This window comes from Galendromus occidentalis, unplaced genomic scaffold (genome assembly GCF_000255335.2).
Source record: "Galendromus occidentalis unplaced genomic scaffold, Mocc_1.1 scf7180000077475, whole genome shotgun sequence".
NCBI classification, from domain to species: domain Eukaryota; kingdom Metazoa; phylum Arthropoda; class Arachnida; order Mesostigmata; family Phytoseiidae; genus Galendromus; species Galendromus occidentalis.
The window spans coordinates 870,859-887,845 of record NW_003805463.1 but is presented as its reverse complement, the minus strand read 5'-3'; the positions used below and the strand labels follow the sequence as shown (position 1 = coordinate 887,845).

The 16,987-nt window shown below is 51.4% G+C and overlaps 3 protein-coding genes across 4 annotated transcripts; 1 reads left to right on the top strand and 2 right to left on the bottom strand.

Moving 5' to 3' along the window:
- Positions 1-8,362: 8,362 nt before the first annotated feature.
- On the bottom strand, positions 8,363-10,648 carry LOC100906655 (ankyrin repeat domain-containing protein 49). Its single transcript, XM_003744807.2, has 6 exons — positions 10,198-10,648; positions 9,908-9,998; positions 9,690-9,812; positions 9,429-9,595; positions 9,155-9,333; positions 8,363-8,954 (listed from the first exon to the last, which is right to left on the bottom strand). Exons 1-6 carry the CDS (start codon positions 10,219-10,221, stop codon positions 8,786-8,788), a joined length of 753 nt encoding a protein of 250 aa, XP_003744855.1. The 5' UTR covers positions 10,222-10,648; the 3' UTR covers positions 8,363-8,785.
- Positions 10,649-10,721: 73 nt separating this feature from the next.
- On the top strand, positions 10,722-12,896 carry Vha36-1 (V-type proton ATPase subunit Vha36-1). 2 transcript variants are annotated; one of them, XM_018640148.1, is made up of 6 exons: positions 10,722-10,865; positions 11,195-11,330; positions 11,545-11,836; positions 11,945-12,060; positions 12,167-12,248; positions 12,381-12,896. In XM_018640148.1, exons 2-6 carry the CDS (start codon positions 11,203-11,205, stop codon positions 12,504-12,506), a joined length of 744 nt encoding a protein of 247 aa, XP_018495664.1. In that variant the 5' UTR covers positions 10,722-10,865; positions 11,195-11,202; the 3' UTR covers positions 12,507-12,896. The 2 variants fall into 2 exon arrangements, with proteins under 2 accessions (XP_018495664.1, XP_003744854.1); XM_003744806.2 differs by lacking the exon at positions 10,722-10,865 and having other exon boundaries at positions 11,015-11,330.
- A 208-nt stretch (positions 12,897-13,104) lies between these two features.
- On the bottom strand, positions 13,105-15,261 carry LOC100906802 (leucine-rich repeat-containing protein 57). The gene is made up of 6 exons (XM_003744808.2): positions 15,161-15,261; positions 14,398-14,603; positions 14,201-14,290; positions 13,996-14,094; positions 13,646-13,894; positions 13,105-13,565 (listed from the first exon to the last, which is right to left on the bottom strand). The coding sequence occupies exons 2-6, from the start codon at positions 14,563-14,565 to the stop codon at positions 13,383-13,385; spliced, it is 789 nt and encodes a 262-aa protein (XP_003744856.1). The 5' UTR covers positions 14,566-14,603; positions 15,161-15,261; the 3' UTR covers positions 13,105-13,382.
- Between the last annotated feature and the right edge of the window lie 1,726 nt (positions 15,262-16,987).

Genomic DNA, 16,987 nt, shown 5'->3' with positions numbered 1-16,987 from the left:
AGTACATAAATGTCTAGATATCAATTGTCGGCTCGCGGGAGATCTTCATTCTACGCCGCTGCTTCGGAACCAAATCCATCAATCTATGTGCGCAAAAAAAAGAAGAAGAAGTGATGGAGGTCTACGTATTCCTCCGTCTCGGGAAAAACCTTCGTTCCCACTGGGAGGGGTCGGAGTTGCTCGATATCAATGCCGTCCCGCAGATTGTGCTCTGGTTTCATCGAGGTTCGAAGCCCGTGCGCAGAGCTCAGCCTTTCACGGGTATCCCTCACAGCGTGCTCGCGTCACGGGAGAGCGAAGATCCATGAGCAGGCCGGATGCGGCTGCTCTCAGAACGGAGTCGGACGCATGAAGGGGTCTCACATCCCCAAACCGCGGGCATCGTGAGTCAACTTCGACGCTCATGCCTGTTTACATGGACTTGGAGCGCTATCGTGTATTCCTCGATCCCTTCGCTACCTATTTGCGATGTCACCGACGCTTTCCCGTATCATCGAGCCCGTAGCTGGAGCGAGATTTGAAAGATTCCACGGGTCTACTCGAGGATTTCGCGACGATCGAGAGGTACTAGGAGGTGACGCAATGATCGATTTGCAGCCGCAGCGTGCCTCGTCCTTCAGGTGCAACGGAGCCAACTACCGGAGAATGCGATTCATGGTCCAAGATCTCCGAACAGGTGATTTCGCCGATCACATTCTTCATAAATAGATTCCGACCCTGGTCGTCGCCGGTACATCACGATGGTGATTCTAGGGTCGTCTTCCGTTAAGAGGATCTCATCTCACTACGGCGATGAGTCACTCGGAGTTGAGGCTGGGCTTTGTATCATTTTTCCCGGAACATTTCTCCATAGCGCCTTGAGCATAGGCCCCGATGAAATTCGTCTCATCATTCTGATTCGGACAATGTTTCCAAGGCACGCGATGGTCTTAAGCTGTGTGTATCTCGCGGCTCCAAAAGGCGGTATTAACGATATTACGCGAGACGATTGCGCTCCCGTAGTCTGGAGCTTGCTCCAGTCGTTCCAGTTGAGATTGTGCGCCGGGTTTTTCATCGCTCCTAGCTAAAGTGCGCTTTCCTGAAAAATCCTCCTTGAGTTGGAGACATCCAAGGAATCGGGATCGCTATCGAAGTTTTCACGGAGCTTATTCGAAGTTTGTCCTCCACACCGGTGCGGAAAATTGGGAACTTTTAATTTTTAACCGAAATGCGCGGTTCCGGTCTCCTCTATGGAAGTCAGGAGACACAGATCGTATCATTCGACATCTTTGAAGACGGCCCCAAGAAGATCCAAGACAAGCGCGGCGCCTTTCACTTGCGCGAAATCGGAGGTGACATACGGATTTATTTTTATTTTCCGCCACGGGGCGCAAGAGGCCTTTTCAGCTCGATATTCCGATGAGCTTCCTCTGGGAGATTGCCGGTCGTATGCACCCGAAATTCACGTTTCGGCGGAAAACTTCGAGACTCCGCCTCTCGGTGCATGAATTCGAGCTCCAGAGCTCCATTCAATCTTTCCGAGAGGTCACATTCAAGTATGTACCACGGGGACACTTCGTCGTGGCCTCTCCCGACTCGTATCGAATACAATGTCGCTCAAGAATCGGAGCTGAACTCACCTTCGCAGCGTGCCGTGTATAGAGAACCACGACGTCACGGCTCATGCAGGCGATTCGGAACCAGATCGTCAATTTCAAGATGCTAATAATAAGCGTTCACAACTTGGGTCGCTCGGAGAAACGGAAGCGATTGAGTGCAACCTTCCGACTTCGTGGACGTCCACCGTAGGAGCTCACCGACACGATAAAGCACCGCAATTGAGGAGGAACTCTCACAAAACACTTGTCGATAGTATCGAAGCTCAGGTGGACTGCGCGACAATGCTGCTTTCTATTATTATTGGCGCCTGGTATCCTAACGTAGAGATCATAACGTTCTGTCCACTTCGTTGCTTATTGTCTTCTTCCAACGCTGCTGTTCGCTCGACAGGCTAAAGAATTAGCGGACTCGCCTCGCTGCTGTCAAAAAGTGGAGAGCTTACTACCCGATAAAGCCATGGACGCTTCTCCACTTGTGACGCGGCGTGTTCTATCTTCGTGGTGTCTTTGACACTCGACGACTGTTGCGGAAGAGCTTTGAACACGTGCAAGAACGCTCTCTGTGACGTCAATTGACTGCCTTCGCCACACCTCTGGACTCGCGGTCCCAATCGCTCCTCGAGTTGAGCTCGAGCCGATGCCGCTGATCCTGGTGTCCTTGAGGGTATCCCCGATCGGCGCGGCACAACAACGACGCGGAGGTCGGCCCAGCGGGGACGATGTCGGGTCTCCTTGAGGCGCAATAAATTCACTGGGGGTGGCCGTCGCAGCGGTTCGACTCCAATGTCAGCGTTCCAGGATCATTGGGGAGCGTCCACGCGGATGGATCAGCAGAGCAAATGTATTCGGATCGATCAGGGCCGCTGCGTGAGTACTTTGCCGCCAGCCAGGATCGAACGCTAGCCGCGCAAGCCCTGGTGAAAACTCTAACGGGAATACCGGGCGAAAGCCCCTCCCCTGCGGACCCCTGTCGGACATCCTCATGGGAATCGCGCCCCTTCAAGGGAAGGAAGAAGAATTTCGCATATAGAATTTTTAGCGCGCTAACCACTCGACCATTTAGCGGTATCCATTGGAGGGCACGAAGCAGTCTAAACCTGTCGGAGGCGGTTGGAGGCATCGCCCGAATGCCGTGTACCGTATGCGAGCGCAGCCATCTCGGCTCGCTGGCGGCCAGCGCTTGTTCGATGCCGGACAGTCGATAAACGACTTCTCCTTTTGCGACGTCTGGGAGCCAACGGACACCGGTCACAGCGGGCCAAATAGGCGGGAAGAAATCGAAACTTTGTAACGCTTCATAGTGTCGGATAGCGGAACATGAGCGTTTCAACTCCAGACTGTCCCCCTGGGGGAATGGGGAGAGCGACAGTCAGAGTTCATGCTTTGGAAGTATGTCGGATCGGCCATCCCCCTCTAGTCGTATGGAGCTCGCAAGAAAGAGCCTCTGAGCAGGCCTGGGATGGTGCGGACTGTGTATCGAACTTGTAGTGAATTTGATCTTCGACCCGGTCCCGGACCGAATGATTGATTTTCGAAAGTCTCGAATCGAGCGTGTAACTTGGTAGACAATTCACATGGCAAGCCATGGAGAACTTGATCATCCCTACGGTGTAGTGTTTCCTCACTGGAATCGACCCAAGTCAGCTGCCAAATTGGATCACTTCCCATTGCGGAAACGATCGGAACGAGACTCGAATATGCGGGCTACCGTAGAAAATTATTTCGTCCCCTCCAAAAACCGCTATTTGGCCCTCTGTACGGCGACACGCGAAGCAGGTGCAAGAAATATTGTCGGATCCCGTCCAACGGGATGAGTTCCGTTGCATGAACAAGCTTCAAGATGTTTTCCGCATGAAAGTACGGACGCCCATGAAACGAATCACGCTGATTGTTGCTGCGCGAAGGAAGGTTCCTCTATCGGCGCTTCCCTCTCGGCTCAGGTGAAATGTTCCGCTTTGCGGTCGATTTGGCAAAGTCATCGTCATACGGGATTAGATTCGCAGGTTGAGCTTTCAATAAGTTTTCCCCTTCCGATATGCTCCAGAGTTGAGAGCCACATGGGTGAGCGTATGGCTTATCCAGGCTGCGGAATGAACGATTATCAGATTGTTCAATGGTGATCAAATAGGAGAATGCCGGCGATCAAGTCCCGACGGTCATTTGAGGGCGGGATTTATGGCGTTCACTGAGATGAAAATTCCATTATGCCGCAATAAGACGCTTTCCGTTCCAAGACTCTGGATATGGTATTTATCCATTCTCAGGGAGCGAGATGCGAAAGTCCTCGTTCCATTTTCAAATCGGCGAAGGGAGCGTCGGGGGTCGCCTGACCGCCTCAGTCGCGTTGTCCCCGAAGCGTCAGCTGGGCTCAGCGATGCCGGCGGCCTTTATAATGGAAGCAGAAGTTCTGCAGTAAGCGGCACGAAAACTCGAACTGTTTCTCGGATTATGCCCGTGAAGTCCTCGCTGTCAATCTTCACTCGGGGAACTCTGATGTGGGTTCTCGCTGCTCCTCGCGGAATCCAGGCTGTCCCAGACCCCAGAGCTTTTCACGCAATGTGATTTCGTTGTTGCAACGGAGAGAAGGAAAAACAATTTCGCGGGTCAGAAAGTGCGCTGGAGATTTCAAGACGAAGGCCGCAGTTTTAATCTCTCCACCGCTCTTGCTGATGGTTCTGGGTGAGGCGCATGAGTGGTCTCATTATGGACGCTTTTGAAGAGAAGATGAAAGGAACTTCCCTGAGACGCCAGGTGTCGCAGTCAAGAACAAACAAAGGCTGACTTACGTCGTGAACGCTGCACATCGACCAATGGAGAATTTTCATGCTGAATCGAGATCAGAGAAGATGTTTTGAGCCATTCCGCGCATTCATCAGCCGCGTATTACATTTCTGACAGAAACTAAAGCGAGGGAGGTATCGGTACCCTCTGGAGACTCGAGAAAGACTCGACATGCGTCGCTCTTTTCCGCCCATTGGCAGACGAGAGACCAACGATCGCTGCGGGTCACCAAGGTTATTGGAATAGGGGATTTTCAAACCACGAACCCATAAGCTGGCACCCCTGACTTTCAAAAGACCCATGCCGAGACAGGTTCGTTCCGATTTTTTTTATTTTATAACAGCATAATTTATTTTCGAGAACTCTTATATTTTACAGCTTTCTGAAATAACATAAATCGATCTGACACTGGGTGGAATCTCGTCAGACTCCGTTCACAGCAACAACACATCCATTCACACGAAATCGAGTGTGTCTTGGCTCATTCTAAGCCAAGAGTTTCGTCTGGGGATGGCTAAAGTCTACAATGCGAGGCTGTCGAAAAATCCCATGACGGAATAGCGTCGAGTCGATTTAGACGGAAACTTCCACTGGATCGCTCGGATTTGCTACAATCCCCTCCAGGCTTGACTCCCAGAATTTTCGTTCGGAAACGTATTGAATTCCCCCACTCACGGCCTCAACTCGGCCGCCGGAGCTGAATCGGAAAAGGGGACTCCGCGGGGGGTCGCGGTCATTCCTATATGTCCGACATCGATGACGTCCTTCCGGTAATCATCATGAGTCGATGGATCTCTTCAACAATCCCGAAACTGATATCTGAATGAACGAGAACTGTTTTCTCAGGGATTCTTTGCCGTAAGTCAGTGACATTCCTCGCTTCATTCAGGGATTCTCAAGCTGTCCCCTGAAGCCGCGATCGATGCGGGGGAGGATACGAGGCGAAATCACCGCAATTCCGCAGCAAGTATAGGCTGCGAACACAAGCGCAGGAGAGGAATACGAGATTTAAATTGAGATGCTTGCTCGCGAATCGTGTGGCATGTGGGGTGATACAAGGAATCTCGATTTTTGCGTGGTGTTACTCGAGAAGTATGGACTCTGAGACGAGATGCTTTGGAGTGCTCTCTGTGGTGAGTCGACGGGGATTCTGAGGATCGATCAGCTATATCATAGATTGTGGCGGTAGGGTAGCCATCAGCGGTGCTTGTCGCCCGTCGAATGTGCAGCCAAGGTCTGCCATCTCACTGCCCCCGGAACGAATGCACTTCTGAGCAGGGTCCGAGACAAGAGAAGATCAGACCCCGGGAAGCTCCTCACGGGACCAATTAATCCTTTGATCGAATACCTCCAGACTTTTCGTCCAATCTCACGAACCCCATGACGCCGGAAAGATGGTCTGTCATCACGCAATGTCTCTTATAAACGAAGACCTCCTCGTGGAGGCTATTGACGCACGGCGCCGCGTCTCTCGCCCTCCACGGCGGGAGCTCATTTGCGTCCGACGCCCTCACAGCGAGATTGTTTGTCCCACACAATCTAGAATCTGGAGAGTTTCTGATTACTCTGGGAAGAACCTCTCCAGATTGTGTCTCGTAAGCCAGCGGCCGGGTGTTGCGCCGCAAAATTTTCAAGGGGCCGATTGGAACAACTGGGATGAGCCGAAAGGATTGGAGCGTTCTTCGCGGGTTGGAGGGGAACGAATGTACACCTAGTCGTTGATTCGGAATCTGCGGAGCCCCATCCCACTCGCGATCTTTTCCAACGACATTGAGCTGATCCGTCGACGCTGTTAAGCGCCTGGCGGGCGCCGCTGAAGAGGAGTCTCCGTCAACGGGGATGAAACGAGAAGAGAAGCTCCCTCATCATTTCCCCTATCAAGGCATTTCAATAATACATATAACGAGCAGGGCTGAGACCCCCCCGGTCTGAGTTCTGCCCCCTCTGTGAAATATCTGACGATAGCTCTTGGCAGAGAGTTTCATCTTCAAGATATCTGCTCTTCTTCGAAACAATGTCCGACAACGAAATGCACCAGATTGATGCCGATTACGATGTAATTCATCGTCAGATCAGATCGCTAATCAGCTCAATCAAAGCCGATAGCTAGTCCTTAAATCTGTTGGGCGACGCGACTTTTGCGTGGGATAAAAACATTTCGTCAGTCCGTTCACACTATTCGGAGCGATTTGTTGGCAGTTTCCAGAAGAGAGTTCTCATGGAAGAAAAAGCTCTCCATTTTCTCATGTCGTACCCCCGAGAATTATTCATCGCGATTTTTGCTCTCCGAGGCCGCTTAGAGTATATACATATGGAAGAAATCGGGGATCCGCGGTTGGGACACAGGGAATCTTGCTCCAGCTTCCGAGACTTCCTCCGCGTAGCTCCGAAAGCTTGTCCCGTCGGACGTGACAACAGTACCTCAAAATTGGGTACGTTCTCCTTCGCCGGCTTCCAGAACACGCGAATTCTTTATGCTCAATGAATATCCAGGCGGAGACAGTGAGACATGACGAATGAGAGGTTCTTCCGTCGTACGTTTACGCTTCAATCATGAGCAGAGACCTCTGAGTGAGCGGGCTTCACTCAGGAGGTCATTCAAGGTTTAGGGATCCTCCCAATATCCGTAATCGTCGTACCGAGTATCATATAGAGTGTATCATATTTCGTCCTTTGACCCTTTTTTCTCGAATTGTATTCTCGGCATCTGGTTCCCAGGGGTTCCCGCATTCGAGGATCATATACCCCGGCATTTCTCCTCTTTCCGCCGCTCATCGAAGACATCGCTCCGATGTTCTCGGGGCGAGTCCTGTCTGCCCTGATTGCAAGTCGGCAAACATACCGCCCTGGCATTCGCTAGATCCTAGATGACCGATGGCAATTGAATAAGCGTCGTGGGTCCAATATGCTCTATGCTCGATATTTCTATCAATCATTCACATGAACATGAGTATTCCTCGCATGCATCCATGCTTGGTTTCGGCTCGCTTGGATCAATATCGATCAATCCGGAGCTCAAAGCATGAATCATAATGGCAGCGATATTTCCAGTCCAATCTGGCGTCGTAATTTATGCGCGACGGATATAGTCCAACGCTCACTCTGAAAGAAACCTCAAGATCCGTCTACCTACGAAGCGATCGAGTTTATTACAATCGGTTAATCGAGCTGCAGCAAGGTCAACCTTGACGACGAAGCGAACAAAATCTTCCAATGATTGTTTACAATAAATTACAGCAAATTATAATTCTGCGTCTTCCTCCCCTCTGCTCTGGTTTTTCTGTACTTTTGAAGCGGTGAGCTGTATCTGTCTCGGGCTTCATGACAGCTCCCGTCTGTTTGAGCGCGGCTGCCCGCTTCCGGGGAATGGATCTGGTTTTGATATCCGAAGGCTCCAAGCATTTTTTCTTGGTGCGCGGGATCGGTATCACGGGCGACTGTCGAACCTCGTCGCTGTGAGACGCGCTGATTGTTATCGTCACGAAATCAATCAAAGAATCATCGTGGACATCAGGAGGTCCTCGGGGGAAAGCATGGTCTTCGAGATTCCGATCTGATCTGATCTCGCATGTATCCGCCGTGAGAACGTCCGGCGGAAGTGAGGCGGTTGGTGAGACTGCGGCTGAGAGTAAGTCGTCATCGCTTTCCATGGCTGTCTGTGGAGTCGCTGTCACGGATTGTTTCAATATAGGGCCACGCCACGATGCACAACGTTATTTTCGTCAGATGATACTCCAGACTGAATTTTCCATATCACTAGATATAAATCGTGGGGTTTGAAACTGACATGGAACAGTTGTTCCCCGGGAATCCATGTAGAGATGTCCCCGCATGAGAGGAGCCATGTCATCTGAATACTGTTTTCGAGTCGCGACGAAGAGCAGAAACCTACGGTTCTGTTATCGGGGACTCCTGAAATGTGCTGTGTACTCCCGCATATTTATCATGCGCGTCTGAAGATTTCGTGGAGTAATGGCTCGGATTTTGAATGAAGTGGGAAAGGAGCGAAATTTTATTCCTCAAAACATAACAGGTGAGATCATTGTAGACCCAGGCTCCTCCGATGCATCCCGGAGGAATGAGCCCCGGTCGCGGCTCTCGTCGAGGGCACCGACGAAGCAGTACAGACTAGGATGAATGTCGGCTTCATGCATCTAACAATAAGGCTAAGAACATGAATAAGAACAGCCTCATTCTCTCCAGCGATAGTTGAGCGGAGAATGATCCGACTGAGCAGCGGAAGACACAAACAGACGAGTGGATAGAGAGATTCGATGATGCACTCAAAGCCGGATGAATCGGCGGTCCATTCCGCATTCTCAATTCACTGCCTTGATGGAGCGCTATGAGATTCGGATACGAATGCGAGGCAGCTGGAGCATCGCTTCGAACAGCTCCGAATCGCTTCACGCTCGGGGCCGGAGACAGTTGACGGAGGGTTCGACCATTTCGAACAGACCGGCGAGATTACCGTTCCGCGTGGCCAGCGAGAAGGCCAGATCTCCGGCTTTGTTCTTCTTGTCCGTGTCGAGACCGCTCTGCCACAGTAGGAGCTCCAATGTTTCTCGTCCCTCCCTGGAAGAATTCAAAATGATTACCCGGGAACGAGGGGCGATCCTCGATGGAATCGTTCAGAACATCTCTACGGATATGACACGACACGTAGAGAGTGCAACCTGCTTCTCCCGCCGAGGAATCATGAAGTCGATGTGTATCGACATCATTCATAACTCATAATTCGACCTCTAGGGACGATATTCCATCGGCTGACCCACCTGTTGGACGCCGCCAAATGCAACGCGGTCTGATCTCCGTTGGTGCGAGCATTGAAGTTCGCGCCGGCCGCGATGAGAATCGCTGCACTCTGGACATTATCCCATCGGGCGGCGCAATGTAGCGGAGTCCAGCCGTCGGCGGTGCGAGCTTCGATGTCGGCTTTCTTTTCCAAGAGAAGCTGGAATCAACGTGGATCCCGCCGTTAATTAGGGGTTTGTCAACTTGAAGTCAGAGACATAAACAGAGCTAGACGATTCAATTTAGATCACGGACCTTGATGACTTCGATGTTGTCGCTGTACGAAGCTCTATGGAGCGGAGTGTAGCTGTCAGAGTCCCGAGCATGGACAAGGCTGGCATCGGAAGCTACAAGTTCTTGAAGCAACTCGAGCTCGTTCTTCTCGGCGGCCCATAGAGCTTTCTCTTTCGGGTTGTTGTTTCCTGGGCAAAGGGGAAGCTTGATCGATCCATATATCTTCTCCCAGACGCGGTAAGAATTTTCGAGAACCCGCTGATCCGGGGAAATCAAACTCACTCATGACTTCCCGGTCGTTCTCATAGGAGTCTTCCGAGGTCCACATTTTGCCCTTTTTCATGCGTTGCGCGAAGCGACCCTCGCGAAGCTCGGGAACTTCATCTTCCTCTCCGACCGCTGACCCTGATGGAGAAGCGGAATATTTTCTAATTCATCCCAAACCGACCCATTGTGCTTAGCGCATAGCCTAATTTATGGCTTCATGATATCCTTTTCACCTTTCCGAGCAGCATGGCTCTCCTCGACATCGCGCTGGAGGAATCCATCGCTTGTCTCCATCATCGCAGGGCTCTCAGCAGGCTTCTCTCCCTGGAAGAAGTATCAGACTGATAGAGAACCTCGAACGTCACGTAATGTCCGATCTCTATGCTCCTCGCATGCGCATAAGTCGCGCTGAATGGCGAATGATACAGATATCGGAGAGTGCGGCGGCAGGGAGGAGGAGAAGGATGAAATTGTCGTAAGAAAGTCCGATCTCGATTCCTTGTATCGGAGGACCTCCGCTTACCTTTTTGTCTTCTCGGAAGCTCATGACTCCGACACGATATTGAACTCCTTGCCTTATCGAGATGATCTTCTCGGCGAATTGCACTCGGGGGTCGTCACCATAACAACAACGTAACTGCTTCCTTCTCCTCTTGCGCGTAGCCTGCGTGCACTGTCAATCGACTGTTCTCCTCCAACGACGACTCCCAGTATCTTTCTCAGAATCAGATTATTCGACAGGATCTAGCGCAGCTGATCCTTAGGTGGTCTCTGGCTCTAATCGGCTCGAATCGGCTCTACTCGGCGAGCTGATGTTCGCTAAGAGATGCGCTTGCGACTGAATCAACCTGACGATTTCTCCGCAATCGCTCTGAGCGAGACGGGATTTCGAATAAACCTCCGCGTTCTCGCTCCTTTCTCTCCACTACGCTCGCCGCCTGATACCCCTCGATCGACACACTCTCCTTCGCGGCTCTATATGGGACGGAGAGGGTACCACACAGGCCTCGATTCTCCCACCGTTTCGGAACGGACACCGCGAGCAAAGAGGGTGAGTATAACTCGATGGACGTCATGTGATCGTAGAGAGACTGAAGTCCCGTGACAGTGAGCCAGCAGCCGCCTGACTGCGAAACTCGTCGAGTGCGCATTCGGAGCTCAGCAGTTTGTTTCGTATAGGTGCCCAGAAAGGTAATGAAGGTAGCGAATGAGTAGCCTCCAGGCCTCGTCGCTTTCATGAGGATCGCTGAGGGATCCTCTTATCAATCTCCATCCGTGAGCGAGCCTGAATCAAATATTTACCGTCGCTCCGATTCGAGTCGTTCCAATAAGTTCTCGACCGTCCCTCCCCTCCTCAAATCTGCATGAATCGAGCTCAAGCTCTCCTCCGTCTCCGCATCGTGATCCCGTTACTCCTGTCAGCAAGCCCGGATTTAGAATCACGACGTCTCAGGTCGCAGAGCCCGAATCTGTTTGTCATCAGGGGATTTCAGCTGGCTACATCGTCCCTCCGTTTGCAGGAAACAAAATGAGTGGTCGAGACAGAATCGCGATTTTCCCGTCCCGTATGGCGCTGACGACCATGAAAGCTCGACTGAAGGGAGCTCAGAAGGGACACTCGCTCTTGAAGAAGAAGGCGGATGCGTTGCAGATGAGGTTTGTCTACGATAGTGGTCCCATGACGGCCAAGAGTGCAGCGCCTCCGACATTGGGGGAGGTTTTCTCGCTTTTCGAAAAAATATTCCCGTGCCTGTTCGAACCTCATGGTCTGTGATAGCTGAATTTCATGATTCGGATCCGACCACATAATGACTCCGGTAGGACTTCTAGTTCTATGATTCGAATCAATTTGACCGATCCTCGTCGCTAGGTTCCGTTCCATCCTCAAGAAAATTGTTGACACCAAGGAGTTGATGGGTGAAGTGATGAAAGATGCGGCTTTCTCGCTCACCGAAGCCAAGTTCGTCACGGGAGAGTTCAAGCAGGAAGTCCTGCAGAAGGTCACAAAAGCTCAATGCAAAGTCCGGGACCGGAAGGACAATGTTGCTGGAGTAAACATCCCCATCTTCGAGCTGTATCAGGACGGCAAGGACGCTAATGAACACATTGGCCTTGGTCGAGGTGGTCAGAAACTGACTTCGATGAAACAATATTACTCGAAGGTAAGTTTCATTCGCATCGCAGTGATGAGTAATGGGCGCGAGGAATAATTCTGAAATTTCCCTCCCGAAGCAGAGCTGCTCTTGACGATCCCCACTGTTATATTTCAGGCCATCGAGCTCTTGGTGAACCTTGCGTCGTTGCAGACCTCCTTCATCGTTCTCGATGAAGCGATCAAAATCACTAATCGTCGAGTCAATGCGATTGAGCACGTCATCATTCCGAAGTAATTATAGGCGGCATTTCCCCGCTTGAATATCAGAAAATCGAACTGAGCTCACTCACATTAGCCCTTAAGATCACCTGGAGCCTAAAGGTACCGTTCGTTGCAGACTCGAGCGAACGATCGCCTACATAAACTCGGAGCTCGACGAGAGAGAGCGAGAGGAATTCTTCCGTCTCAAAAAAATTCAGGTGAGTTGCGGTGTCGGTTGCGCCGCGTTCCTCTGATCCTGGAGACGTGAACGCTGACGCGTTTTTCCTGTGTTCCTCCACCGACAACTTCGAATATCAACTGAGTTTCCCTCTTTGTATTTCCGGAAACAGGAAAAGAAGAAACAGGCGAGAGAGAGGCACGAGGCTAACATCGCAGACCTTAAGGCGAAAGGAGTCATATCGGACAACGTTCCTAATATGTTGGAGGACGAGCACGACCAGGATCTCCTGTTCTGAGTAGTTGCTTCTAGCTACCGGTTTTAGATTCCACCTATTGACGCTGCAAGTCTGTACGGCGAAGTTGGTCACGAGTTCTGGCGCAGGTGCAATGAATGTGTCTGGAGTATCGGATCCGATAGATGTGATCGCCGGTTTGTTTTGGTTGCTCGCCCGGGCTCCGATTGTTCGAAAGTGGATTCGATGTTCCCCTCGCACATCGCGCACGTCAGGGATTCGGTCGACCCTAGCAAGTTGAATTTGGGCATGAATGTGTTAGAGTATTCTGCTGCGATTCCGGACAACTCAAAATATATCCTTCGGATGCCGAGTCTGTTGAGTTGACCCCAGATACCATAATGTGATGTGACTCATTATATGTTACGATGAATAAAATCTCCATTCAGCGCATGAATGAGCGTTTCGTTTATTCGACTCTCGCAGCCGGACCCGTCCACCAGGGAGCGTGAAGGCGGAGACCTTCAAACAACCGCGACTCGACCTCGAGAAGGGTTCTCTCGTTCGCCTCTCTCATGGAGGGGTCCGAGGGCGCCGTGTAGAAAACTTTACGAAGACCTTCCGCCTAAATGATGAATCAGCCACCTTCCTTGGCTTGATTAGATTTATAGAACCACGATCGACAATAAGCACGGATATTCCGCGGAGAAATGTACATGGTCAGCGTCTTGCCTGAAGGTGTCAGAATGTCGGACGCGTTGTCCAGAGACTGCTGCCACCGGCTTACCGGCTCACTCCTGGATGCCACAAGAGGGGAAGGCTATCGTCACTCGAATGGGGACGGGGTCTCCGACCCGTGCGCTCACGGCATCGTTGGACAGGGCTACGGTGTAGTGACGGCTCATATCGTGTGGTGCGATCGATTTCAGACGCGAATTCTCAGAACATTTTCTTCTTCGCTGCAGTGAAACGTCCCTGATATTTCTCCCATCCGTCAACTTGATGGAGCTCTCTCTCCTCAAACAAATTGCCCTCTACAGAGAAGGAGTGGATGGTCGAATCCGACAGTAGACATGACGGTATCCCGTCTAGAGTCAGACAGTTTTCCTGCACTCGAAGGATCTGAGGGAAATTTTCAATTTAGAATCGCGGTAGAGGAGATGTCTCTGGGAATTCCCCCATTGCATGGTGGCGAAACCCACCTTCAATCGAGGACATTTTGCCAAATTCGAGGGCAAGACGGCGAGTTGATTCACATTCAGCACCAGCTCTGAACAATTGAGATTTGCTATTGCGGGCGTGTCCGCCATCTCCGCAATCTTGTTCGAGCTCAGATCCAGGGCTTCCAGAGCAGGAAGTTTCGTGAGCTGCTCCGGGAATTTCTTCAGATTGTTCTCGCTGATGTTCAGAGATTTCAGCGCAGCGAGTTGACCGAAACCCAGCGGCAAATTCTATGAAATTTGAAGTTAGAAATTAGAGCGGATGAACACGACACGAACTTGATGATTTGAATTGGTACTTCTCAATACGAGTTCTGACTCCTGCGACGTACATGGAGTTGATTTCCGGACAAATTGAGGGTTTCTAACTTCACCAGTTGGCAGAAAGCATCCGGCAGTTTCACAATTTTGTTGTTGGAAAGAACCAAAATCTGTAAGACAAGAAGGTACGAGTTGATTCCCTCGGCTCCTCATTCAGAATCTTCATGTCGGGGGTGTATTCCTTCGCTGTACTTTTCATTGTTCCGGATGACGCACCTTGAGCTTGGTGAGTTGTCCAATGCAGTCAGGTATATGTTTGATCTTGTTCTTAGACAAGTCCAACGAGCGCAATTTGTCCGCAGCACACTGAGTGGAGGAGTGCTTATTGTGATCGCATTCTAGTCAATATTGGCTCATTTCACTAGCACAGGAAACGTCTGGAAGCGAAGTCTGTAGAGGTTGAGTCTCCTCACCTGTAGCTCGAGAGGATATTCCTTGAGACGACATTCCGAAAGGGAACAGAGACCGGTTTTCTCTGCATGCTCGAGACGCGGTTTGAGTGTGTTCCCCATCCCGTCTCCAGCACCAGGGGCGCTTTTCTTTCGTTGCGTAGATCTATTTTCCGGTCTTTTACCGCCCATCACCGCAGGGGCGGGGATCCATGGAGACTCTCCTCAGACTGAAAATTAGACACAAGAATTCTTTTGAGGACTGGGTGTGTCACTATGCTACGACGAGACTCTTCATGTATCCTTACGATTAAAAAAGTATCCTAAGCGCGACTGAATCGGCGAATGAGAGTTCTATGACATCGGCCACGATTGACCAGCCTCCCCCGAAGACAAGGCCAGCGGAGTTCTCTCGAGACCGCTTTGGGGCTTCCTGAGAGTCCCGAAAAGTCCTTGCCAGAAATCGGCCCGGAAACCCTCCCGGTCTTTCCTTGTGTTCCGGAAAACAGGAAGATTGCACCAAAATCGGGCTCCGAACCACACCCTGGAGAATTGGCTCGCAATTCAATTAAAAAGGACGTTGATATAATTTCGGAGCGGATGTCTCCGATCGAATCCGATCCCTTCGGTAACCGGTATCACCGCGAGAGGATCGGCGGTCCGCACCCGAACAAGTGTCATGGGCAGGGAGAGCGGACCCAAGGAATAATAAGAGTCGGAGGCGATCCCAGTAAGATCGCTATATCAGACGGATATGGCGCGGGTGCGATCAGGCGGATTCATTTACCTGATGCAGTTCTCTCGATTTTTCGAGATCCGAGGTCTCCTGAGGTCTGTTTATTTCGTATCTCCCGTCAGCCCCAGCCTCTCAGCCGATTAGCTCTAAACGGCGGAACTACGGCCCGACGACTCCGCGGGGGCTCTTTCACGAGGCATTGAGGCATTTAAAAATGCTTCCCGAGGGAACGGGCTTCCAGCTCTCGGGGCATGCTCAGGAGGACCATTCCTGGCGGAGATCTGACAGAGTGGATATCCGTTCCAGAGGATGTCCGCTCACAGAGTCTCCGCATCAATGACGCGAATTTCCGCGCTCCTCAAAGGCTAAGAGTCATGCGAGAGAAGCGCTTCTCAAGTGTCCCGATCGCGAAATCATCATGATATAGATCATTTTCGAAGTATTTTCCTGACCTTCTCGGGAACCACGGAGATCTAGCAGACAATCTTCGAACCTCAAAGCGAATATTCCGAAAGCCCTGATCCGAAGCTACTATCGGTCTCTTTGTATGGGCAACGCAGCTCACCGTTATGCATGCTATTTGCCCAGATAATCGTGGACGGTCCATTATAATAATCGATGGGGGGTGAGTTTTCCGTCAAATCGGGGAGAGTCTTCCTAGGGCACCCGAGTTCGTCCTGAAAGTCGATGCTCGGCGCGGGCGGGTCGCCCCTCTTCCACCTCCGAGAGCCGTCCACCGCGGGGGTCCTGATTCTAGTGTTGGAACGGTAGATGAAGAGATGAATCCTATCCGGTCCTGATTTCCAGTCGACGGCAGAATGGGAATTTCGCCTCGGTCGCACCCCGAAGTCGGCAGGCACTTGACTTCTCTTCCCAGTCAAAAGCAAAGAGCGTGTCCGGAGGTCCGAAGAAGTATCGCGGGCGTGCGACCTCTGTGGGAGCAAGACAAGATTGCGATGTTCCATGAGCCGCAGTATGATAGTGGAGTTGTAAAGTTCTGGGCGGCATACCCGTAATAGACCTTTTTCTTCGCTGATCACAGACTTTTCGAGGCGAGAAATGTTTAAAAACTCTTCTTCGAGCCGAGAATCGAAGCCAATGGAAAATCTGACGGGCAGACATCCACTATGGCGAACGCATTCCCACTATTACGGGGTTGAACCGTTGGGAATGAAAACACAAGACTCGAACTTGTAGAGATCACGCGATCCTCGAGTGCACGCTTGGATGGGGATGCGATCCTTCAGGCTGGCAACCAGCCGGGGGGATTCCGCATCGAGTCAGAGCTGACTGAGGGATTTCTGTCTCTGTGGGACTTCATTGAGGTTTGAGATCCTCGGATACTCGAACATTCGCCGCGATTCCTCGATATCAATACCTTCCGGATCACCAGTGAAGTCACCTCGCGACCTGGTAACGCTCTTCAGCACTCCGGCAACAAGAATACTCCCGCAATTCGCCCCGGAGCTCACAGAGTGGAGAGATACAAGGAATCCTCCGCGGTGATCGCGAGTTCCATTCTCGCTTGCACAGCCGCGCTAGCCTGCTCGAATCTCCGGAGGAATCCCAGACTTCATGCTCTTAGGGCTCGGGTGGATACTACTCTCGGCAGCAGCACCAAGCCACAACTGTTTTATTTATTTGTGATATTGTAGCGGAGCTCGATGGAAATCACGGTCGAGAAGCGACCCTGAAAGCTTCGCCAGCCTCTCAGCTGGAATCCTAAGTCGTAGACTAGTACCCAGCCCCGTATCAGGAGCGAATCTGGTCCCTGAAATGGTCTATGGTACTCAGTGGCGTACGCAGGATTTTTCTTGGGGGGGGGGGCTAGATCGGGTCTCCGCATGGGGCTGAAATCCAATATGGCGATTCGCTCCT